The sequence below is a fragment of the Vanessa atalanta genome, chromosome 15, assembly GCF_905147765.1.
Source record: "Vanessa atalanta chromosome 15, ilVanAtal1.2, whole genome shotgun sequence".
In the NCBI taxonomy this organism is placed as follows: domain Eukaryota; kingdom Metazoa; phylum Arthropoda; class Insecta; order Lepidoptera; family Nymphalidae; genus Vanessa; species Vanessa atalanta.
Window position 1 is genome coordinate 3940017 of NC_061885.1, and position 27205 is coordinate 3967221.

At 31.7% G+C, this 27205-nt stretch overlaps 2 protein-coding genes across 3 annotated transcripts; one reads left to right on the forward strand and one right to left on the reverse strand.

Moving 5' to 3' along the window:
- The first annotated feature begins 6755 nt into the window (after positions 1-6755).
- Positions 6756-20438, forward strand: LOC125069598 (ubiquitin carboxyl-terminal hydrolase 10-A-like). Of its 2 annotated transcripts, XM_047679150.1 has the most exons (11): positions 6756-6898; positions 7007-7026; positions 10353-10482; positions 10638-12686; positions 12852-13047; positions 13372-13612; positions 13874-13984; positions 14119-14286; positions 14858-15065; positions 15337-15469; positions 15849-20438. In XM_047679150.1, exons 4-11 carry the CDS (start codon positions 10721-10723, stop codon positions 15982-15984), a joined length of 3159 nt encoding a protein of 1052 aa, XP_047535106.1. In that variant the 5' UTR covers positions 6756-6898; positions 7007-7026; positions 10353-10482; positions 10638-10720; the 3' UTR covers positions 15985-20438. The 2 variants fall into 2 exon arrangements, with proteins under 2 accessions (XP_047535106.1, XP_047535105.1); XM_047679149.1 differs by lacking the exon at positions 7007-7026 and having other exon boundaries at positions 6764-6898.
- A 65-nt stretch (positions 20439-20503) lies between these two features.
- Positions 20504-26670, reverse strand: LOC125069525 (sodium-dependent serotonin transporter-like). Its single transcript, XM_047679045.1, has 12 exons — positions 26656-26670; positions 26521-26580; positions 25752-25995; positions 25371-25575; positions 25027-25165; positions 24078-24206; positions 23578-23803; positions 22772-22884; positions 22497-22622; positions 22036-22233; positions 21588-21719; positions 20504-20549 (listed from the first exon to the last, which is right to left on the reverse strand). The coding sequence occupies exons 1-12, from the start codon at positions 26668-26670 to the stop codon at positions 20526-20528; spliced, it is 1611 nt and encodes a 536-aa protein (XP_047535001.1). The 3' UTR covers positions 20504-20525.
- Between the last annotated feature and the right edge of the window lie 535 nt (positions 26671-27205).

Here is a 27205-nt window from a genome sequence, read left to right on the forward strand (position 1 = left end):
GCTCTTACTAAAAGGTCGTTTATAATCTTAACGCCCACTATTTTCTACTTGAAATGTGCTAAGAGATGAATTAAATAACGTAAAACTTCAAGGGTCGGTGCTGTAGAATGGTAAATTTCATTTTAATTGTAATATAAATTTGTAATGTTTAATGATTTAAGCATATATAAACTTTTTGTTAAAATTAGACTAGATTAAAAATAAGCAATTACCTATAGAGAATTATTTTTTCAATCGAACTTCAAATCTATACTAATTTAACCCCTAGTCCAATACTAAAAAGTGTTTCACTGGTAAAAAGGCTTCATGAAATAAATAATATATTTATATATATCATTTTATTTATTAATTCACTTCGCCAGTTCGAAGCCGGTCATCTCGCTCGTGCAATACATTTGCTAGGTGAATACAAATGAAAGAAGTATTTAAATATGCAGAAAATAATGGGTTTGAAAATGGTATCTTTCGCTCACACATTGTCGTTATCTATATGAACTCTTTAGAATCAGATGTATCACCATGTAATGTTCACGCATGTTCTTTCTGTGCACGGGTAGTAAGGTAGTAACAGTAATAGTAGAGGAGTCTACTTGTTTTCAGTAGACCATTATTAACATATACAACAGTACTCAATATCGTTGTGTTCCGGTTTGAAGGGTGAGTGAGTCAGTGTAACAATAGACAAAATCATAGTTCTCAAGGTTAATGGTTAATCTTTCTTACAGCACCATTGTCTATAGGCGGTGGTGACCAGGTATAGCCCCATAAGCTCGTCCGCAAACCTATGCCATAAAAAATACGTGATTTTTCAATGAGCGGATTGGTAATGTTATAAAAGGTAATGCTATAAAATTTTAATTTAAAGTGTTAATTTCTTATTACCGATGTTTAACTGTTAACATTAATATACCAATTCTTCTTATGTGACAGACAATTTAATTAAACGAAAAAGGAACGAATTGTGTACAGAGCAACGGCTTCGTAGAAAATTTATCAAAGAGATATCTTAGTGCGAAATTGAGAGGGAAATTTAATACCCTAAAACCTCTCGATTAAAGGTGTGGATGATAATTAAAACTTACTTAGACTTTAAGCAAAAGAACTGTGGTATTGCGCTTGTGTAAATGAATCGCGAATGACAAAGAGCGACGTAATATTAAATTTGATGTTTCAATTAATCAATCAGGCAATTTATTAATTGTACGATTTTAAACACTCGAGGTAGCATGTGTATGTACCACCAATCAACATTTCGTCATCATTCATCATCAAGAAAAGGCCTTACACCTGCAAAAATGAAAAAAAAAACATCAAATCAGATATGTTATCTCTGTTCGTCTACATAACATTTTAATTATAAGCGTTATCTGAAAATAAAAATTGTTACTTAGAGACATTTCGCAATTCGCATTTATCTTGTATTGGCTAAACGTGTCACAAGACATTTAAATAAAGCCATGAGAAAAAAAAGTCGTGACTAATACGGTGAGATATGGGACATTCCGGCGAATTTATCGCTTCGCGCGATATCGTATCTTCTATACTTATAAAATAACAAATCCTGACTGACTGATTAATCATCGCCGAGCGTAAACTATTAAAGTTAGAGCCATGAAATTTCGTAAGTAGTATTTTTTTATTGAGTAGACTCCCACCATGGAAGGCATTTTGGAAATTCTACCCCTGAGGGGGTGAAATAGGGGTTGAAAGTTTGAATGGAAGTCCGTCATTTTTTAAGTTAGAAACATGAAACATTAATTTTGAGATACTGATTAAAAATGAGTAGATACGTATTTACGCGTTTCTGGAATCGGTATATTCTACCCCTTAGGGGTGTAATAAGGGTTAACATTTATTACATGGATTAGTCTGGAGGTCCGTTATTTTTGAAGTTTGAAGCATGAAACTTTATTTTTGGGCTACTGATTAAAAATGGGTAGATACATATTTAAGCGTTTCTGGATATTTTACCCTAAGTAGTGAAATACCAATGTGGTATACAAAGAGGTTTTAAATTAACGTAATATTTTAAGTGAATCTGAAAATAAATTCGACTTCTAAGCCAAGCAAAGCCGCGGGCAACAGCTAGTAAATAATATAACCTAAATCTTAATACATAGGTATACAGTTAAAGTTCTGCTACAACAATTCCATTGTATCAAATTAATATATTTTTTCTGCTCGTGAGCTCTTATGAGCACTTTTGAATAGTCGTTTTACAGACTTAAATTAAATTTTAATCTATCATTTTTCTTAACTATGTTATGCTTTATCGATTAATACGCCTTATTAAACAAAGTTTTCTTAACAAGTGATTTAAATGTATTGATTGACACAGCTAAATATATTTCAGAAATTAAATAATAGCTTTCAATAACCAAAGTAAGATACTAGTTATAAATCAGTAATATGTGTACCTACTTACATTTATAAATTTTTCTTAGGAGTTTCTTCTAACTTTATTTCTTTTAGAGTATTAAATTGAGCAATCTTGAAACACAAAGCGCATTCGTCTAAATCGTAGAGAAGCTCTCAGAGAATTTGTTTCGATATATTTCCAATCTACGTTGCTTTCAGCTTTCAAATAGCAGTAAAATTTGCATAGATTCGTAGTCATGTATGCACTCAATGGAAACTAAAGACTGGTTTATAAACTAAAGAAATATATAAAACCAATATAATATATAAATAGTAAATTCTAAGTATTAATTTTTATAATATCTATATTAGGATTTTAAGCTATGTAAGAACCATAAAATATATATTTATAGTTAGCTGATTTGACACAACTAAAATCGTTATATATATATATATATATATATATATATATATATATATATGTGTGTGTGTATTTTGCTATGTATATGTCATCGCAACCAATGGCATGGCAGCCAATCTTAAGAGAGACTAACCAACTACGCAGGATATAGTGCACAAACTACATACAAACTGACAAAGTTTTCTTTACATTTATAATATAAGTATAGACAATAGATACATTAGTTAAGCCAGTCGAATGAGCCCAATACCCAGCGCTGGATTTACATTAGGTGCTTCGTTGCTGCAAATTTTTAAAGCGAAAAAATTAAATGGATGAGAAAAATAATGTATCAAAACTATGTCCACTTTATGCAAAATTCCAATGATGGTTCGCATTTTTAGTGCCCAGGGCAGCGCTAAGGTTCAATCTAGCTCTGCCAATACCGAACATAAAACAAACATTTCGTATCGCACACTATTTATAATAATGGATATAGAAAACCAACATATTGAATAAAGATAGGACTTTAATAATGTCCCAGAATGTAACGCTATTTGCTTACTTACTTTGCAAATAAAATGTTCATATCAAGATCTAGATCAACTGTTTATTCAAGGTTCAATACAATATCGCAAAGTTATCAATAATGCATTATTTGATAATATAAAACATTTTTATAGTAAACGAAATTATTACCATTTATAAACGAATTGATAAACACAAATCAAATTTGAAATATACATAATTTTTTGTAATTAATTATGTATTTGTTTTAATTGCCATGAGCAAAAAATCAGAAAGATTTTCTTTAGGCAACCCAAATCTTTATTGAAGTTCACAGCGTTGACAAATTGGTAATAGTTATTAACTCATTCGATGCGTTACGGAAAATATTTAGTCTCATTTGACAGAGCTATTTGTTGCAGTGTTGCGCCCGGTATGGAGATGGTACTATTAACTTCCAGTATATGCAAAAAAATGTTGCCAGTATTCTTGATTTAAGCGTACAGAAGTTTTTTTGTTTATCGCACAGTATTATCATAATTTTTCTATGTTACGTGAATTGAACTATTGACCGCATCCACAATGTGGGCCACAACTTGGATTGTGAATTCCACAACCCCGTACCGCACCGGACGTACACTCCGCTGGTCTATAGTTAACCGTAGTGTTATAATACATATTTCAAAAGTAAGTAGCGGTTAGATAAATAGAGTATTAGGGTTAACCAAAAAAATCTGTACATGTGACCTTCGCTCTGAGAAGGCAGACTTGTTCCTGTCTGGATCAAAAACTCACCTGGAGAAAGTATATCTGGACCAATCGTAAACAGTTGACCGATAAGTCGCAAATAAAACCTGTCATAGAAGCCGTATGTTACAAAGAGGTAACATATTATTTAATTTAAAAAAATCCAGCTTTGCCTTTATATGTCCATAAGGACATTTGAAGTTTAGAACAAATACGGGAAAATAGTAACCGTAACGCATTTTCAGCTTTCTTAATACGAGTAGAAACAGTGACTTACAAGTCTCTTTCAGTGACTTGTAAGTCACTGGAAGTACGTTTTCTTTTCGCACTACTGCAGAATATATCTTAATTACACAGCATGTCTAAACACTTCAAAGTTCCGAATAAACCAAATATAGAGGCATAAATTATAACAGTTTTTTTTTTGTTACAAAAATGTACCCTCAAATCTCCAGTCCCAGTAACATTATATACATATAAATTAAGTTATTACAAAATTTTACTAAACTCCTTTCCGTCAAAGCAAATTATAAACAAATACAGTTTCGAAAATCGAATACATATAATACATATACAGACATAGTAAAGAATAATTATTAATAGAAATAAAAGTGTAAAATAAAACCGAATAAACATTTGAGAAAAAACTCATATGAAAAATAATCTCCACCACATCACGTAGCAGCCGAATTAGGCGCCTTGACCAAACAGGACAATATTTGTTAAGATAAGAGGCTCTCTAATAGAATATTTGAGATCGTAGGCAGGTGAGAGTGACGCACTTATTTACAGGGTCATTTCATCCTTCAATATAATGCGATGTAACGTCAAATAAAATATGAAATGTGAATACAGCTGATTTCTATTTAGGTACAGATGATCAAACTTTATTATGCTGCTAAGTAGATGATTGGTTTCAAGTTGATTTTAGTTTATGCAAACACTCATATACCCACGTTCATGCGTGGGCAAGAGTGCGATATTCAACCCTGAATAAAACTTTTCACCCCTATTAGGAATTAGGCGCACCTAAAAAAATTAAGATATCACCTACACGTCTTTTACAAGTCCCTCTCAGTACGTGATATGATATCAATTTTTTAATTTACGGCGGTGTTATATTTAATTTTTAATCTCTCATTGCTCATATTTTGTATATTACTCTGATGAATATCTTTAACTATAATAATTATGATATAACAAAGCACTGTCACCATTTATCCGCAGTCCTTTCGTATCATCAGTGCGTATATAAACAAAACGACTTACATTATAATTACAATTGAGATTTGGTTTTTCGCATAAATAAAATGAAGCAATGTTGTCTTTAATATATTCCTATTGGAAATACGTCTTTACAAAAATCTACTATTTGTTAGTTTCTTTTAATCATTTGTTAGGACTTGAGTTTGACTACGTTTGAATTGTAATTTTGTGTATTAAATAACTTAGGTTAATTTAATCATATCATAAAAAACATATTATATTTTATACAAGGACTTTTTAATTGTTATTTTACAGGATTAAGTTATATTCAATACAAAAATCTACTGAGTCGGAATGTAGCTTCTACCCAAAAGAACCGTAAAAAAAACTAAATATCATCTTTTTTCCAATAATTAAATAACAAATTTAAATAATACCTACTTACAAGTAAATTTAAATACATATATTCTGCCTGAAAATCAATAAATACAAACTTTACTTTTTTATTGTCTGTCACAAAGTCTTGTGCTGAATAAAATACTTTAGTAATAAATGCTTTTTAAAAAAAAAACTATTTAAATATGTCTCGTGTCTATACAGTGATTATCACTAACTATATCAAAATGATAATAAAATGTTATTGTTGTAAATATATTGTGAGGTAACAAAATATGGAGCTCCTTGATCATATAAAGACCGGACATTTTTATATTTGTAACGCTATCTTAAAGTTAAATAGCACAAAAGAAGCTAAAAAAGTAACAATAATATACATAAACATGAAGTATCAAAACTTTAATTAACTAACTTTTTGTAAACGCGTATTTTGTGGTACTAATAACTACAATACAATTAAGTTATTATAAGCATTCATTTGTTTTATGTATTTTTTTTATTATATAATAAAATAAGCTATTTCATAACTAATATCAATTTTGAGTAAAGTAAATGTTCCATTCTTATTATAATAAAAAATGTACACACATCATAATATGACAAATCTTTATAGATTTTTTTCAAAGCATCTATTATTACCTCACCTATATAAGTGTAATAATTGAATATTAATTATATAATATTATACAATAATATTTTTCATCAAACTTAGATAGTAGATACGTACAAGTTACAGTGTTTATTTACTCTTAATTCAAATCAAAAAGAGTTTTCCGGAATTTCAAATTAAATTTTCGCGGTATTTGTAAATTTATTACCATAACAAAATATTGTACATATTTTTTATTACTAGCAAGAACCATCAAACTCTTTTTATAACTTACAATTTTAATATTTTTATGTGAAATCACGATTCATCAAATATTTATAATATTACAGTAAATGTACAAAAAAAAACATTCACTCTTACAAAATTAATATGTCAACCAAAAATTTACTCTATAAATTTGTTAACATCCGCTTCAGAATGACAACATTCAATTAAATGTACCCTTTTCATTGCCTATGAGCCAAAATCAGCAATACTATTGGCTACACTAGCAAAGTTGAAAATGGCGCGGGTTTCGTCACATCCTGTTATGTGTTGGTGAGTGCATGGCCTCGACGTCGATCCAGTTCTAAGATTTTTATTCCGCAACGCCGCAGTTCCTTTGCATATGTAATATTTACCAAGATATTATTCGTAATGGTGTTCTGTAAAAGGCCATGGATTTGATGAAAACGGTAAGGATAACATAGTTGCAGTATTCTAAAAAAATTTGTTTGGCTTTTGTTTCTTGTTTTGGTGATATTGAAACTGGCCATTACATTAGAAAAAATATCTCTTTCCAGAATTTGTGTGCACGTGGGAGGTAAGTGTTAATAGTTTTCATTATGTAGATGGGGTCTGAATTCGAATTTAAGCAATAAGAGTCAAAGTTTGTTGATTTGTCAATACATTGCACCCGGCAACCGAGCGTTGTTACGCCATCTTATAGTCCTCCAAATGTTCCGCACATTTGTCGGCTTTAAGTTTTAACGAGAAAAAAATTAGATATAGACGAGAGCTGATAATCATGCTTTAAAGGGATTGAGATGGAAGCGATTTAATATACATTGGTTCTAGGTATGTCAATTTCAGTTTTGCATTGCATCGTATTACATGACTTGACAAACCACATGTGCATAGATGGATTTGTTGTTGTTATTTGGTCGGTACAGACCCAATTGCATAATATTTTATGCTGGATAGAATATTGCTTTTCTATAATATGTTTATTATTTTATTACGCTTAATATGTAGTTTTATGTATAATCGGACGTATATAACCTATAAATTTGACAAGTGTAATGAGGTCCAATGTTCAGTATATTGTCATTACCGTCCTTTTTGCATCACGTATCAAGGTTACATTTTTAATGATCCCTACTCGTTCTATAAGTTTATGTGGAAGTCTTAAAAATATAAAAAAGTTATGGTTGTTAAAAATATTTATTAATACTCTATTACTGCAGGTGGCTGTTCAACATAGTTGATAATGATGACATTTGAAATGAAAAGTTTAACTTTATTCTGTATACATATGCAGTAAATCTAATGCAATTTCTTGACTCAATACTTAAATCTACATTTACATAAATTGTTCAATGATTTGGAAAGATAAAATAAGCTAAGTGAATATATTGATAAATTATTTCTCAATGAGTTATACTTATAGTATGTATTTTATTAAGATGATAAGACAGTGTATCAAATACTGTCATGTCATTCCAACTTTAAAAAAATTTAATACATTGCATTATAGAATATGTTGAAACTTTGTATGGCTTAAGTTTAATTCCAGGAAATGAAACACCATACATTATTATTAGCTCAGTAAATATGACACTTCTGCCTCAATAAATGTTTCTTATTTGACATGAACAATAAACTTGATATTCGCAAACTCACAATACTGACATATAAACCGACAACACTGCATTACTATTATTCAATTTCAAGTACATCATTTATGCTATAACTTCAAAATTTGTGAAATTAAAATCAATTTAAACATGATATATTTCTAAAATGAAGTCTTTTATTCAAGTGGTATTTGAGCATATTAATTAAAATAAAAGAAATTAGTCACAATTTTTCTATTTAATAAAGTCCCCGCTTAGCTTTCACTGTAAAGAATACTCAAAATTCAAGGATAATGCTAATATAATAATCCCAAAATTAGTTCCAATTTTGATATCCAAGATTTATCTTTTTGTGGTTCAAATTCTTGCAGAGATATATAACAGTTTTATAGGCTTACTGACATATCTAATTCCATATTTTCATAAATCCATAAAGAATACCATAGATTATTCAAGTCTCTACCACTGAAGTAATGTCAATTCAATGTCAAAGCTATTTATATGCCTTCAGACTTTTCGAAAAGGTCTATTTTAGATAATAAACGTCAAGTAATATATTACTGATGTTTATCATTAAATCCTGGTTTTAATTGTATTGAATCAAGTTATTATTGTCTTAAATTTCTCTTAAAATTTTAAATTATTTAACTATTTTAAACTTTCATTCCTTCTTTCAATTTCATTTAAGAAATATAATTTGTGTTATACATAAATTTCAATAAAATTAACTGTGATTTTTTAAAAATTATCAATAGAGCAAATTTATATTTGCAATACCCAAGTTAACGTGTTTCAAAGTTTGTTTATGCTGCTTAACATACCTCAAGTTTTTGTGAATAGTGTTACGTAGCTAACACTATTTTTTATTTAGATCCAAGCTATACTCACGTGAGTGTACTAAACACATTTTTTTTTTTTAAATCTAGTTAAATATTTTTTATATATTTTAATTTTTACATCTAATCAAACAGTTATTCATATTCATACATGATCCTCATAGTTAAAAATAAAATTAATATTTTCATCATTCTATTCTATTCGAAATTTGTTCTATTTATTCGAAAATCTCAATGAAATCCTGTTTCATCCATTTCAAAAAACTTAACATAATATTACATTAAGTTACATACAGTGTAACTACAGGCTATAATTTTCAAATTTACAATGGAATTTTCTGAAGAATTTATACATCCACATATATTAGCTAAGAAAATGAAATAGACTGACTGTGTGACATATTTTTATATGAGATTTTGGTAAGGGGGGTTCATATTGATAGAGCAACATGACTCAATATTTAATATAATCATTTTTTTGTATTTGGAATGTGATAGGTTGGAATGGAAAACCCTTTTGATGCACCTTCTTACTAACCTTGTTATATGGTATAAGACATGTTTTATGAATTATATACCCTCATATGTTTATTTAATGATGGAGATAATATGTACATTGATAAATTGTTAATGGGTTTCCTAATTGTATCACAAACCAATACTTAATTTAAATTAAATAATATAAATTTTAATCAATTTCTAAAATTTGTGGATGTTAATCATGCATAAGTCGAGAGAATACATGAGAATTGGGAAACATAAGTTGTCTACATTCTCTTTAAAACAATACAACTATGACATTGGTATCGCTACAAATGCCTGTTAATAATATATCATTACCTGTTATTTAATTATTTTTTTTTTTATGAATTACCATATTTCTTATACAACAGTTTTAAATTGCTTTGTCAAAATTCTTATCACATCAATAGTTGCTCAGAGTATTTTCTATGTCAAATTTGAGTCCAAATTTAAATTACAATACCTTATTACCTCTTTGTATATGGCAACTTCATATATTATCTAACATATCATCTTCATACAATAACAGGTGAGGATATGTATGCCTTATACTATATCTCTTATAAATACATTGGGAATGTTTTTATCTTGATAAATTTGTAACAATTGAAATAAAATATCCTTGAAATATCTTACAAACGTGGTGTAAAAAGGTTTACACTAATGAGTTTAAATTATAACTTCAATAGTAATCTTGTATAAGTATACACAGTGGATGAAATCATACTTCAATATTTTCTTTTTATGCTTTCTACAAAGACAGTTCTCTTGATGTTTCTATGCTTGATCTTAAATTTTATGTCAAGAAGAAAAAAAATAAAGCTGCATTCAAAATCTATTTGTACTGTCTGAAAAATAGAAAATTAAGAAGAGTGGTATGTAAAGGGGATGTGTTAGATGTAAGTTCATTTTTGAAAATCTGTGGCGTGTTGCAGGAATATGAGTTCCTAGACTTATCAGATGTGAAAGAAGCGGAACTAAGCAGTTTGCAGTGTGCACTCTTCGAGAAAAAACCTGAAACTGCATCCACCATCGCAACCGTCGGTTGGACTGACCCTGCTGTAGGTAAGGAACATTTTTTTTTTTTTAATGTACATAGTTTCTTTTTTTGTTAATTTTTTTACTAAATATATGATAAATATACTTTTTATTCTTCATCTGTTCTTATGTTAATCTATTCAGAAATTTTATAATAGTTTCTTAAAATTATGTGTTAATAGATATTTCGTCTTGTTCATCGAGCACGGCGGGACCACCGACCGTGTCGAGCAGTCTGGACAGCCTGTCGGGCGGCGAGTGCGAGATGGCGCCCCACTCGCCGCAGCGGAGCGCGGGAGGGCCGCCACACGCGCCGCCGCCATACGTGCAGCCGCCTGCATACCCGCCCCCTCCGCCTCATCAGTGGCCGGTCGGCCCCCCTAATGTATACGTGAGCCAAGTCACAGCTAACGTCAATGTACATGGTTACATGGGTCAGTACTATCAGCCACCGCAACCGCAGTACGTCCCCCCACCGCCACAACAAGTGGAACGAAATTCCAGAAATCACAGAAGAGAACGTCGTAACAAACGAGCCCCTTCACCTCCTCCACCGCAACCGCCTCCATATTATGTACCATATTCACAGTACTACCCGGCAGCCCAAGCTCAAGGAGCGCCATTATACCATCTGCCGATGTATCAGCCTCTAGTGTATGGACCATATGCATATCCACCATACTATCAAGAATATCCGATACCTGTTGAAGGAGATGCAGGTGACAAAGGACCAGATGAATATCAGCAAGAAGTTGTTATGGAACAAGAAGCAGTAGACGCGTACTACGCAAGCGCACACTATGCGGCCCCACCATATGGTCCACCAGTTGAAGGCGCTGTAGAATACATGCCTCCTATGTATTTACCGCCACCACACCACCCGGCGCCTATGCCTATTCCGCAGCAACCACCCCATCAATCTACACCACATCAGTTCAATGTGCATGCTAAAAACTTTGTTTTGGGACAGAACCACAATAAAAATTTTACACCTGATAAACAAAATCAGGAACAAAAACCACCTACAACACCTACAACAGCTACAGTTACAAGCAATGTTGAAGCACTTCCTATTAAAGATCTTAAAATCAGTAAGGGACCGAGTAGTCCAAAACAAGAGCGTCCACCTGAGGTCGTAGCACCAAAACCTACTCCTCCGATCGAAAAAACATCACCGACGCTTAAGACAGATCCTACTAAGCCTGCATGGACACCTGAAAATAAACCACAAGAAACTAATCAAGCTCAAAATACAACAAAAACATTCCCACAAACAACTGCTATAAATGCAAATACTCAAACAGCAAGTGCAAAAGTACCTCCGGTGCCTGGAAAGGCACTTAAAGGACCTACTGCACCTTTTTCTACGGGCAATAAGCAACCCCCCAAACCTACTGTTCCCACCGCTGTTCCAGTACAACAATCAGCCTCTACACCAAAAGCTCCTTTCGGCAACAGACAGAAGCGTGAAGGTAATACGAATCGCTCTCCATCTACTGAAAATGCAGAAATTGAAAAAACAGTTCCGATTGAACACCCTAAACGAGAGCCACCATTGCCACCTAGTAAGGCTCCCATGCCAATATCGATTACTCTTCACGCTCAAGGGCCACCAGTGATAGTAACCAACAAATCGCCATTTGCCCATTCGAGAAAAGCAGCTGCAGTGCCAGAACCTCCTCCAGCGCCACAATTGCCGCCGCCGGCTCCTACAGCGTCTGATTTTCCTCCTCCCCCTACACCTAGAAATAGAGGAGAACCAATTCCCCCACCAGTTGTGCAACCACAACCCCAGCCGGCTCCTGGAAAATCTTGGGCAAGCCTTTTTTCTAACAAAAATAGCAGTATAACAAGTACAACTTCTCCTTCGACAGTTCCACTTGAGGAACCGTCCAGTCCTACAACTTTGACACCACCGGCAGCTACTAATGTCCAAAAACCAGTAGCCAAAGTACCTCCATATGATGCATCTCCATTGATGACTTCTGTAGTAGATAAAGCCATACCAACTGTACGACCAACAACTACAGCTGCGCCTACTATATCTTATTCTGAGAAAACATCAGTAAACGCCGTGAGCAATGTGAACGCACCAACCACGGCAACAAAGCCAGCTACCACACCAACATCAACCGATGTCCGAGAAGTGCCTATTCAAAAAGAAAGTTCACCGACAGTACCAGTTCAACCGTCGCCATTCAGTGATGATCCTAATTCATACAGAATGGGAGGTAATTGTCAGACGTCATTTTCTAATAAATTATTTAATATTTATGATATTCAATTTTATTAATAATATTAGTTCTTACTATTAACTCAAATATTGTCTGCTTTTTTTTCTAAAATATTTGATTATATTATTTATTTAAACTAAAACTAAATCTTTTGTATTACAGAATTTTTGTCAAAATATCAGTTGGAAAATCGTCCCGTTTCGCTCCTGCCTCGCGGTTTGACCAATCGTTCCAATTACTGTTATGTGAATGCGATTCTACAGGCGTTGATTGCCTGTCCTCCCTTCTACAACATGCTAAAAGCACTTCCATATCAGACACGTCGTGGGAAATCAAGCACACCCGTAATTGATTCAATGTAAGTGAAATGATATTACTCCACCAGGTGAGATAATTAAAATACCTAATAAACGTGTGGTATTTATTAGGTATTTTAATTTATGTATTAATTTATGAATTCATAATTTAGTCTTGTGTCCTTATAGGTTAGGAAAATAATTGTTTTTGTAGAAGTTGGTCTATAATATTTGACAGCAAAATATAAAAATATAATTACTCAATTTGTGTGCACCGTAACATTTATAGTTACTGTAAATTTATTTAATTAATAATATTATTAAAATTTTTTCAAAGCCTGTAATTAAATCCATTTTAAACTTACACTGATAAATGCTGCTTCCAGGGTAGAGCTGTGCTATGAATTCAGTCCGCTGGCTAGCGCCGCTCGACGCGGGCGAGGTGAAGCCGGGCCGTCCGGAGCCGGAGCTCCTGCAGTACCCGCTGGACCTCCTCTGGACGGATCAGCAGGGCTTCGTGTGCTAAGGGCTCTGCGTCCCTTCCCTGGCTCCCAAGAAGGCCGACAAGAGGACGCAGAGGAATTCCTTGGGTGCTTGCTCAACTCGCTAAATGATGAAATGCTTGAGGTAAATAATAAAGTTAAAACAATATTAATCTCAAAATAATAAAAAAGCGTATATAATTATCACATATTTCACTAATCGCGCTTTAATAATCTCAAAATTTATTTACATACACAAACATTGAATTTCTGTTTTCAACTTGTTTCATAAAAATTGTCGCCTTAATAAAGAAATATTGCATTTTTGTTTTTGCTATGTAAAAAGAAAGTTAGGTACACTTTTGTTTAAAAAAAAACTGTGTAAACGTTGACATATTGTTTTTAGCTTATTAAACTAGTAGAGCCGGAAGAACCAAAAGACAGCAATGGAAGACAGAATGGTGTTGTCGCTCAAGAACAACCTGCCGAAGAGGAAGACGATGATGATGAATGGAAGGTAAGCAAATAGTGCTAAAATTTTTACAACAACGTACAAATACAAGATTACGTACATCTCCAAAAGGGTAATCAGGGATTTTTTTCACTAAAATGGGCATTACTGGTCATTGTGTAATCGTGTTCGTGCTGCAGGTAATGGGCCCGCGCAACCGCGGCGCGGTGGAGCGGCGCTGGGCCGCGCGCCGCACGCCCGTGGCGGACATCTTCCGCGGCCGCACGCGCCTGCGGCTGCACCGCGCTCCTCACCACGACGTCACTGATGCCGTGCAGCCTTTCTTCACATTGCAACTCGATATTGAGGTGAGGGATAGTGAGCAGCTCCATCAACACTAAACTTATTTTCTTATCAATATTGAAACATATTTTTTGTCGTGTAATTGGACGATTTATGAGTTCAATATAGCTTCAGTCAATTTGTTTTGGTGTGCTTTCATCTATTAACTCATTATTAATGCAAATAACCTTATAGCAGACGTATATGTCAACATTCTGCAAAGGACCCTATTCTGGGCAAATCGCTCATGGACTGAAATAAAACTAGTTTTTAACGGATACGGATTTAACGGATGTTAAAATAATTAATATACGCGATTAAATCCGTTAAAAACTAGTTTTATTACAATGTGTAATAATCGCGAAAATCTAAGACAACATTACGCTCATGGACTGTAATCTTGCATAACTAGAAAGCATGAATGTCATTTAGGATTGGTTGATAAAGTCCTTTTTTTTGCCATGAAGTCAAAATTCAGCAGGCTTCCTCAACAACCAAACAGAAAAAGTATATGAATAAAAAAAATATTATTACAGAAACTTGTGTTGTTAATTTAGCATGAAATTATAATTATTAACTATTACCCTTTTTCAACAGCGTTCCAACACCGTTAAAGATGCATTAGAACTCTTAGCGGGCAAGGACACTCTAGAAGGTGTCTCTGATGCCTGGCAGCAGCTTTCTTTAGAACAACTGCCAGTGGTGTTGCTGCTGCACCTTAAGTGCTTCCAACTGGATGCTGAAGGTCACACAGCAAAAATTGTCAAGAATATTGACTTCCCTATTGATCTTAAGATTGATCCCAGTATGTATTATATTTTTTTTTATATACAAGTATAATTTTATGGTTATGTAGTCAAACTTACTAAAGAAATGCTCACATTTTCATTTTTAAATTAAAAAAAAAGTATATTATGTTAAAATTTATTACACAATGATGCTATTTATTTTTCGTCTCTGAAAGCAATAATATAATTGTTAAATTGTGGACAAACATGACTGAGTAACTAAAATTATACTAATATTACACACACACTTATATACAGAATATCTAAAATGTAGTATGATATTTACAGAAATAATGTCTTCTAAGCATACAACTAAGCAACGTCTCTACAAGCTATTTGCAGTTGTATATCATGAAGGAGTAGAGGCAGTTAAGGGACATTATCTTACAGACACTTTCCACGGGCAAGCTGGTTGGATAAGGTAAAATAAATATATATATAAATTAATTAATGTAATTGTTAACTATGGGATTTTTGACTTAAATGAAACAATGGAATGAAGTAAGCTATGTATTAAAGTAGGTAGAGAAGAAGATGCTTACTGATATTGTTTAAAATAATCAAATATAAGCAATTTTTGTTATTTTTCAACATAGATAATTACTTAATCTATTAAATGCAAATTACAAGAATAAACATTATTTTTTAAATTATTACAATGATGTTACATATTTTTCGTCTCTGAAAGTGATATAAATCACTGCATATGTAGACAATCTTGACTGAGTAAGTAAACTCATTGAAAACTAAGTTAATATAAAAAAACAATGTTACTAAAAATTGATTTATTATATTTCAAGGTATGATGACTCAACTGTGACACAAGTGACAGATTCTCAGGTGTTAAAACCAAAGCCTCCACGAATGCCGTACCTTCTGATGTACCGTCGTCACGACACACTTGTTCCACATCGTCCCCCCGGCAAACCAGAGTAAGGTATTGGAGGCCTAAATATATCAGACAATATTACATTAGTGTTATTGTGAAGTGATTTCATGTGAGCCGGTGTATATAATAAGTTAACTGTGCCTGTCTAAGACTTGTTACTGCACAACGAATTCACTGTATTTAATGTAAGTACATTTAAAATTGATTTGAAAGAATAATTAGTTTGCATTTTATTTTGTGGCACAAATATTTCATGATTTTTGTTATTTTTTTCACTGAAAGTAACTGTCTTTGCCTTTTTTAAGTTGTGTATATTTTTTTTTTTTAAGAAACTGTTAATCTTATTTAAATTTAGTGTAAATAAGACAAGCTGTAAATAAACGTTTTGTATAGAGTGCAAAATAGAGATATTTTGTTTCATCAATGCATATATTTCATCACAAAATATATTCGATAAAATTATATCTTGCGAGTCATATAATATTAGGAAAAATTACATGTATGTAAATATTGTCCATGTATATTACTCGAGTGGAGATTGTTTGAGTTACCGATTGTCATTATCGGCTGTAATTGTGAAAAATGTGAAACATTCTAAAAGTTTTTTATTTCTAAAATGTACATAAGATTTGTAAATTAATAATTCTATAGAATATATTTCATGTTGATATGTTTATCCAACTCCTTTTTTAGATGTAAGGTTTTGACAATATGGAATTGTGTTATAAATTTTTAAAAATATAAAAAAAAATGAATGGTAATGTAAAACTTCATACATGGTTCTGTATTGATCATCATTCTTTCAATCATGCATCAACTATTCAATATTGATGTAAAGTACAAAGATTGAATATTGTTGTGATAGTAGAAAGGAGGTGCACTTTTTGCTTTTATTCAACTATTTGCATATCTTTTATATTTTGCATTATATTGTACTAAAATTATAACTATATTTTTCTGTGCTGCCAATGCATGCTAATTTTATGTCGATGAGTGTAAATAAAAACAAATTGTGCATTCTACACCAGATTGCATTTTAAAGGATATGCGAATGTATGAACTATGGAACAACTCGACTTAAAGATTTCGTCCTAGATTAATTAAAATATGTAAGGGTTTGAGTGGATTGTTCAATGTTAGAGTTTACGGAAACGGTGCTTCGACGGACTGAGAGTAAGGCAGTGAGTGATGTGCCCTTGGTATTGTGATATGGAATGTGAAAGGACGATTACTACAGATTGTTTAGTCGTAAAAATTGTTATATTGTAAGTGTTAAATTTAAATAGAATATATGTTATCTCGCCGTTGGCCTCTGTGGACGTCTGTTTTTAATATTATTCAAAATCAACTTGTGATCTATCATTTCTGTTGGTAAAGAAATTTTTGTATTGTGTATGAATGCGTAATTTTCTGTTGGGGTGTATGGAAATTTTACAAGTATTTAACAATATAATTTTGTTTTATATGTGACTAGTTTGGAGCGTAGCTGCATTTTAGATCAAGAATCAACAATGTATTGATTACGATCTGTTGCGATCGCTGATCTCAAATAAATGTTGTTGGAATCACATGTTTAATGTGTATGTAACTTTACTCACTAGAAATTGAAGGCAATATATCAAGGCCTTAAAAAAAATATTTTGCTAGAATCAAATTAATAATAATTAAAGTTTTGAGTTTGCTACTAAATAGAGCTTTTTACTTAAGTGTTAAAAAAATGATCTAAAACACAATTTGGTTCCAGTCCAATTGTAATAAAAAATATTTAGTCTTAAACTTAGTCAATTTAACTACTATCATAATGAAGATTGATATAGGTTTAGTTTGATAATTTTCTGGTACAGAGTTATATATGACTAACGTTCTAAGCTTTTATATGTATAACTTGGTTGTTGTTATTCGTTTATTTGGAGTTTGGGTAGCTCATAGTATATAGTTAGTGATGTAATGGCATTATTATTAAATATATAAACACACACCATTACATATGATTAGTTTTTTGAGTAAAAACTGAGCCAAAAGTATAAATACAATTTACTTTAACTTAAGCATTAAATGTGTGATTTATTGAAATGAGTCTATGATCAATTAATATATTTGATAATTGAACTGCCTTAGAAAAATAATTATAAATTAATTTATCTCTAATGGCAGTTGTACTTTAGTATGATTTTGGCTCATATTCTTTAAATACCAGAATATCAAATAACCAAATAGCTCTCTGGTAGAGCTGACATAAATTTTAAATTACAGATCATATTGTAATATGTATGTTATTTGCACAAATCGATTTTAAGTTAAATGTTCCTTGCGATGACGCTGAATTATTTGCATGTATTAAAAAAAAAAAGTGAAGTGGAGCATACACCAAAAATGAAATTATCTGCTGTCTCGAGTTGTGATATTTGATTAAACAATGCAATTCCTGTACTTCTTGAATGCAGAAGTATAATATCAATTTCATTAAAAGATTGTAAAAATGTAAATTCGACATACCATATTATGGTATAATGAATATTGTAAAGATTAGTTGTTTTGCTCGAGTAAAACAGACTAAGAATGAATGCAGAATATATTTATATATATTTGTAAATAATGAGTAAGTGTAGTCCATTATGTGTAATGCTCCTCTTGTGCGTAAGACTGAGCAAGGGGTCCCCAAATGCCGGTGTGTAATTTTATTATTGAGCACTTTAGAATAAGATTTCTTCTTGTAATGATGGCCTGCCTTTTGATTTTGTCTAAGTTGCGTTGCATATTTATTGTTACATGTGTACTGGAGTTGGAATGTGCCGAATTTACGAATGCTTTAGGTGTATCAATTATATCTGATTTGAAATTGTAATTACGATACAGCTTATGAAGACGATCTGTAAAGTGTTTTACTTTTTTTTTAAATCGAATTTAACTTATGAATAAAAATTTTGGACCAAAACGAATAGCTAAAAGCCATAAAAATTGGTTGTACATTATTTGAATACAAATCCTATCATCTTAATGTTATAAAATAATGTTCAGATATTTTCATTGATCCCACTTGGCTGTTTTTAATGATTCAAAACAAGCGAACTTCAGGGCTTCATTTAAGGCCAAAAACTAGGTAAATGTTTGCCAATATCCGATACTTCTCGAATATCGCGTAAATTTCGTGGCTACGTCCAGCCCGTTTACGGCTACCGCGAACCGAAGGTTGGAGACCGCTGGCCACATACGAGCCGTCGTAACATTTAATAACGTATCAATTTTTATCACATTTTTCCAATTTCAGTGTAGATATAATAAACTGTTAAAATGTAAATTAGTTTGTGTACTGAATAGTAAACGTTCCTGATATAGTTATTATTGTCTGAACAACTGTGAGTGAATATGAGATAATTTTATTACTAATTTTAGAATGCAGCTTTTTGTGTATTACCTTAAATGCTCCTGTGCCAATAATGGGTCATTAAAAAATGAATTTATCATTAAAAAAAGTATATATCGATGTATATGTGTCTACTATTAATGAGGATTGATTCTGATATTGTACGATTATTAAATATGTAATCCTAATTTATTTTTAACGTTTTACACTGTTTTTAACAATGAGAGTTTAAAAATGAAGCATATTTGTTTTCTATTGAATCATTAAGTAATACTTGGGCGTTTATGATAGATATATATCTATTTTTTTAATAAGTTTCGAATATTTACGAGTTTATCATGACAGCGCTACACCGTAGCGTCTTCATCGCATCTGTTGTGACAAAAGCAACATTACTAATAGACATTTTAGTTTTCAGTCGATAGCAATATTAAAACATTATTTCTAGTCTCAAACAATTATATTCGGTGCAATGAAATATATCGAAGTAAAGACTTAACAACTAAATTATACGAAATAGCTTTACAAATTCAAACAATATGTGCAATTGATTAAAAATATTCATATACACAACTGATCTTTTTTCCAATGAGCACTCGGCGGTCTATCTTAGATTTTAAACATGCAGTATGCTTATCATTATTTTTATATGAGCGGATCATTATTTAAGTTATGTTTAATATTAGTTTTAAGTTCCATGGCTGTATTAAAAAGTGTTTCCCAATGACTATAATTATGAATATATATTCACTACGATAGCTGTAATTTATTGTGAAAAAATTATGACATTTATTTATAATAATATATTACCAGACCGGTTATTTATATAAAAAGATATTTTTAAATATTTTAAAATTGATAATTTTAAAACGAAATGAATAATTATTTTCAAGTTACAGCTCTTGTAGAGGATAATTAATTTCGTTTAACCTATTATTTGAAATGTAAATAAACAACTGGATATAATGGATGAAGCGAATGCTAAGATCAAAGGAAATGAAATAGAGCATTATCCATTATAGTCAGATTCCTAAGTTGTTGAAGTGGATGTGTGTATGACTAATAAAATAATCCTTTATTTTGGTAACAAATTGGTGTTATGAAAATTTTGTGAATAAAATATGGTGTCATTCTGAATTTTTATTTCAATTTCAATTAAAAAAATATTTAAAGTAAAAGGCATCGTAAGCATTACATCATTATGAAATATAAATAATTAATTCTTCATTTCTCAGTGCCCACAATATTCTGAAACAAAAATATGTCCAAATATACATATTTAAAATACCTGAAAACATGACAATATACAGAGCGGCTTTAAATTCATAATGAAAATATTACATAAATGTGTTCACTAAATAAATAAATAAATAAATAAATAAATAATAAATATTGGACAACATCACATACATAAATGGTTTTGTATAATTATTATGTGTGCATAATTGTTACAGTGCTTTGGCATAAAGCCTACTAGTAAATGGTCTTCTGGTGTTATTTCAAATATAATATGATTTTAGTGTAAACTAGGTTAGTGAAAGCACTTTTGAATCGTCATATTACAGTGTTCAATTAAAGTAATGCTAAAACCGGTTCGGAAAATAGATACTTTGAACTTCTCGTTTTCACCATTTTAAGTTCAGAATATGCCAGTTTATTTTTTATATATTCTGCCTAGAGATCAACAAATACTCTTTAACTCTTGTTTGGAGTAATGCCTTTTTTGTCATGACATTTATTATTTTCTAATTTGATATATTCCTCAAAGGTTCGAGTAAAAAGTATTGTCAGTTTTTTGACGCTGCTCAATCTGAGTCGTGAAGATCGTGAAGACGTTCGTACGCGTAAATTCTAAAGCAAACTTAACGGCCATGATATATCTTTCGAATTTATCTCATTATACGTGCACAACGTATTTTGAGATTTTAAACAACTTTCTCATTATAAAAAAGAGGACGCTTAGCATTTCATTTGCAAATAATCTACAACTAAACTGGAAGAAGTAAACAGAAGATTAGCTTCTTTACGGGGTTCTGTTTTTTATTTACTATCTGCAGTCATCATTTATCACAATTAAACCGGCGGCAGAGACTTGCAACGACATGTCTTTGTGACGAATATATTTAAATACTTATCGAGCAAATCAATCCGAGCAAAAACCATGCGCACTCGCCCGCATCGATACACAGTTGAACATAACAATTAGTAGTATAGAATAGTACCTACCTAGACGGACTTGCACAAAGCCTTAATAAGTAATTATATAATACGTATTAATATACATACCCGAACTCTAAATTTGAAAACGAGGTAAAATATCATGTACACTGCCACGGGTACTAAAGTAAGCATCACTGGTATCCAACCCGCTACAATATCCGCCAGTGGCCAAGAAGCTATCCCAGACACAAAAAATATCTGTGAAGAAAAGCATTTTAACCAACAATTTCGCTACAATATACACTTCCATTTATAGTTGTACGAAACGATTAAGCTTAATAAATTAAATTGAATTTAATTTAATCGAAACAAATGTATTTTATTCTAGTAAAGTTTATATAAAGCATTTTTGAATCGTCAATATTTCAAATCTACCACCGTTGCGGAAAGCAGCCTCCAGCGAGAAGAAACGGCAAGAAACTCGCATACTTAGTAGCTCTTTTCAATCTTTGATCAAGTTATTCTAGAACATGAGAGCTAAATCAGAAATGTACACACTCGTTTGTTAACTCACCAAAAGTGGTACTGGCGCTAAAGCCCAGCAAATCCTCAGAAATACACAAGGGTATTCTCCTACGGCAAAATAAATATCTTCACAAAACGTTGTCTGTCCGTATACGTAGGTAATTACTATGGCTACAAATGCCGCAATTGGCGTTCGTGGCTTGGAAACAGGCCAAGTCATTAGAAAATTAAGGATATACATGCCACCCTGTGAAAGAAAAGACGGTAAGATTATATTCACGTAAAAATAAATGATGTTGGCGCCCAAGATGGGATAGCGGCAATAATGATAACGTTTGCTGGTTGGTATAATTTTATATACATATAAGACAGATCTATTAAAATTACTTTACTGGTGATATACCATTTTAGTAACAGCCGTACATATTGTAACACTAAAAAGTAAAAATGCAGTTTTCTTAGAAAATAGAAGATGTTAATCTAACACAATTAAGTTAATGTAATATTTACCTGTGTACATAAAGTGATGATTCCGATGAAACAGAACAACACGCAGATCAGTATAAGGAACGCCCATGTGATCTTTCGTACTAAACGTCCAGTAAATGTTGACATAATTGTTTGCACCAATAAAGCCTATAATATAATAAAATTTATCAAATGATACTATATTTCTTTATTTTAAAACATCGTAGTTACGAATGTACATTCAATATATTATCTCAATTCGCATTAGTGTGAAGATAAAATTAGAAATAAATATGATTAGGCCTTTGATCACTTACCGTGGAAGATATTGAGAGAACGAAATGTGTGAAAAATATAAGAACGGACCAAAATTGACTTCCGGGTATTCTTGTTACATAATCTGCCCAAATTATTAATGAAGATGACGAGCCTATAATAATTATTTTCGTTAAGTAGATAGAAAGGTATTAAGATAATTCGCATAAGGGAGAAAGCTTGTTATTTAAATAATATTAAACTTAATATGGATCTATTAATTCTGGAAGTTGCATCGCTTCACGGTAATTTATTATCGACGTATATTAGTTGAGTGTGTAACGCTTGGCTTACAATATTTCTTAGTATGCATGAGACAACTAAAGAGTAAGAACAGCAAAAAAGTACATGATCCACAATTCATGTTTAGTTTCTTCCGCAAACATCTCTCTGATATTGGTCGATACCGTAGAGTTTCTCAATTTCAAATTTCGAAATTCAGTCTTATTTGACATTGTGTTTATTCAACATTGTGTGTTCGATAGGACGGAAAGCTTGAACTTCGATTACAAACAGGGCCGGACCGTGAGTTTAGGGGGCCCTGGGCTAATACTACTCAGGGGCCCCATTAAGACACACCTGAACGTAAACTTGAATTAAATTAATTGAATAGGTTTGATTAATTGCAGAATTCGCAGGCCTGAAAACCATACGATGTGTTTAATTTAATAAAATGATGAATTCTTTCGCATTATCGTCTATTTTGGAATTTAACTTGACTTGACTTAGCTGGGGCCCTGGCCTGAAGCCCAAAAAGCCATACGGTAGATCCGGCCCTGATTACAAATCTTCAAAACTTCCAAATTACCTTTCCATATATTTGTACTATTGTCGTAATCTTTATACAAAGCACCATGAGCAGCTCCAAGTATAAGTGCACTTGCAGTGCAACTAAGTTTCGATACCGCGAATGCATACATCGACGTATTTGCAAGCATGTGCTTCTGTTTCGGACAGTATGAACCGAGCATTACCAGTGTACCTTGAGACAAAGCCATTTGAACGAAACAATATTCGAGAGCATCACGCCATATCTAAAATAATAATTTATAATAACGTTATTTACAAAACATTACAAGTGCATATTATATAGTGAATCTAAATTATCGAAACTATCAAATAATCATAGTAATAAGTGTATTTGTTGTCGAAGAATAATAAAAAGAAAATGTAAGTCTCTTTCAGTATCAACATCCTGTTTCAGTAAGTTAAACGCTTACCCCTATCAATGAGGTTTTAAAGAGGTTTCTTTATTTTATTAAAATAAATTGTGTCAAGATACACATGATGTTTAATATAATTAATCACCTGTAAACCATCATAGAGGACACTCCAATCGCACTCATAGAACATTCTCGAAGACCCTTTCAATCTGACCACACCAGCAGCGCTGCTCACAATCACGAAGAAAGCTATAAGATCTTTAAATAGCACCAACTAAAAAATGAAGATTATGAACAATAAAAGAACTAAATCTTTTTTCACTTATATCATATAGACATATTCACAAACAGACCACGTGTTGGTAAGTGGTCATTACTGCCAATAGGCATTAGTACCTACTGCAAGAAATAACAATTATTCCTCCATATCGCCAATGCGGCAACACCAACCTTTGGCACTAAGATTTTATGTCCCTTTTGCATATAAGTAGCTACAGTAACTCACTCACCTATAAAACCGAACACAACATTATATAATAGCTGAAGTAGAATATATTATAAGTGGTTGGTACCTACCCAGACGGGCTTCCACAATGCCTTTTCAACAAAAAGACCTACCAAGGTTATAAAGCAGCAATTACTATACCTATAATTCTGGAGTTGAGTGATTGTTTAATATTTTTTATTATTAGTTCCTCCCGACCAGTCTCAAGAATTCTCAAGGACGTATATTTGCGCACATACTTGTGAGTTCCAAATTATAATACATGAACTGATCTTATTACATTTAGGACATTATTATTTTAGTAAATTTCTAAGTTTTACATTGATGATAGCTGATTACAATTTAGTTACGAATATCTAACAAAACAAGTTCATTATAAACATGGCGTATGTTTTTCATTTTATAGATAAAAATATTATAAATAACAAGAATAAAACAAACTAGAATTGACTCAACTACCAACAGTTCTCTATATATTATTTCTTGAATTAATTTCAAGAATATCTGCGAAACGTGGAAGAGAATTTCGAAGAACTTCAAGTCACGGATATTAACATAGGTAGGTACACATAATTAGGATGTTACATGCCTTTGAGTAACTGTATATTCGTTTGCAAGACACGAAGTAGACCAGCACCCATGATATAACGTAGTATACCGTCAATTCGGATACCACGTTCCCGAGTCCGCCTTGCAAGCCGTCGCGTTTTAGGTTTAATACAAAATTACTGTTGAAAAATTAAATTGGAATTATTCAACTATGAAAATTTACTCTCGCAAAACTCTTGCATCTCAGACTTAAACTTAAAGCATGTTTAGTGTTTATACTGTTTAACTTATTTATTTAAATTAAATGTTTAGTGATTTGTGTATGTATTCATATAGACATATAAAAGTGATACGATAGTAACTTAATAAAAAAAATCAACTAACAAAAAGAACGACTGCGCCGGCGTTTCGCTTCCTTTCGGAAGCGGTCTATGTCTCGCCGCGCATGGCGGGTGAGCAGAAGAAGCACAGTGGAGCCATGGTAGAAACGAGTGAATGGAATGAACTACTAGAGCGAGACACCAGGCACTTACTGCCCCTAATGATAAGGCCATAAATGTGCACGATATGAGCATAGCAACACCGATACCTAAAAAAAAAAACAAAAATTTAATATTTTTAATATAACAATATATAATATACCAATAAAGGCTTAATGACTCCTCTACTATAAATTAGTCCAATTATTTCTTACAAGTTCAAAAAAGGTTTGTTATTTGTATCATTCAAATTAATAACTTTCAAGATTTACTTCTGTAAAGTTACCTCTCGCAACAGGAGCCAAATCCCAGCAGTTCAAAACACCTTTCTTTGTAACAATTCCTAAAGCGAGTTCCATATAGAATGCAGGATATGCAAAGAACACGCTAAATACATTATAAAGGAAGAGAAATGGTACAAGACGCTTTAAGTCGTATATGTAAGGATGCCACCACATTTGGATGATGCCGATACATGAAGATACCACTAGTTGCCGGTAACTTATGTTATTAGTCCATCGATCTTGAATCTAGCAAAAACATAAATTATTTAAATATATAGATTTTAGAGATATATCGGAAAATTTATACTAATATTATAAATACGAAAGTAAATCTTGTCATTCCCTTCATTACTTTCACGGGTAAACCAACTGACCCAATGTTGAATAAATTTGGTACGAAGTTTGAATGGGGTAAAGTTTTAGTTTAGGATATGTATGCGAATTCTCGAAGGATTGTCATAACAAACTAAATCGCTCGCAGGCGATGCCGAAGATTCAGCTAGTTTGCTATATTTAAAAGAATAACACGAGTTCTGAATTAGTGTATTACAATGTTCATCATATTATATGTAAATGTCATAACAGTAGATAGGCAAAAATTTTGCTTTTATTGTATATTATCTTTTACGCATTCGGTATCTATGATTTTAGTTGTATAATAAACAAGTACTGTAAGGTTATCCTGAATGAATCAGAATTAAATAAAAATATTATTTTTAGCGGTTTAACCAATGCGCCAAATATAAAAAATAATAATATATTTTTAATAACCAAGGGCTCTTGAGTCGACACCGATTCGATAGATTCCGTTAAAGTTTTTGTACGACTACTCTGCAACGAATTATATTAGACTATATAAAATATATTAAAAAAAACTTATTTGTATTGAAAAAAAGGAATATCTACCAAGCTTTCGCTCATTTTAATTAATAAATGTTTATACTAATAATATTATATTTTAAAATATATTTTACAGATGTCAATGTACAATTGTGTTTATTCGATTGGTCATTGACGTTACGCTATTTGTTTTAAAAAAAAATAACCAAAGTACAGATAGAATATTATATAATATCTAAATATATATATGTATGTACGGAACTGTTTTGTCATTGCCTGTTTATTAGAGATTTCTTAAGTCCTTTTTTAAAGTTGGGGAGGGTTTTTTGCTTTTTCGCGTGTGTGTTGCTGTTCGTTAACTGTTCTTCGTTTTACGATTAAATTATTTTTCGAGTTCATATTTAGGTTTTACTATAAATAAATGTTGATCTCCTGCCGTTTAATTATGAGTACTATTTATTATAGGCAGTTCAGTAACTTTTTAGCCGCTCTGTCAACCGATTTTTTTTTTGTTACCAATTTTTTTATTACAAAATAAAAGTTATATTTGTTCGAAACCTGCAAATTTTATACTAATACAATTACCTAAAATTTACAAAAATATTGTGAACGAATT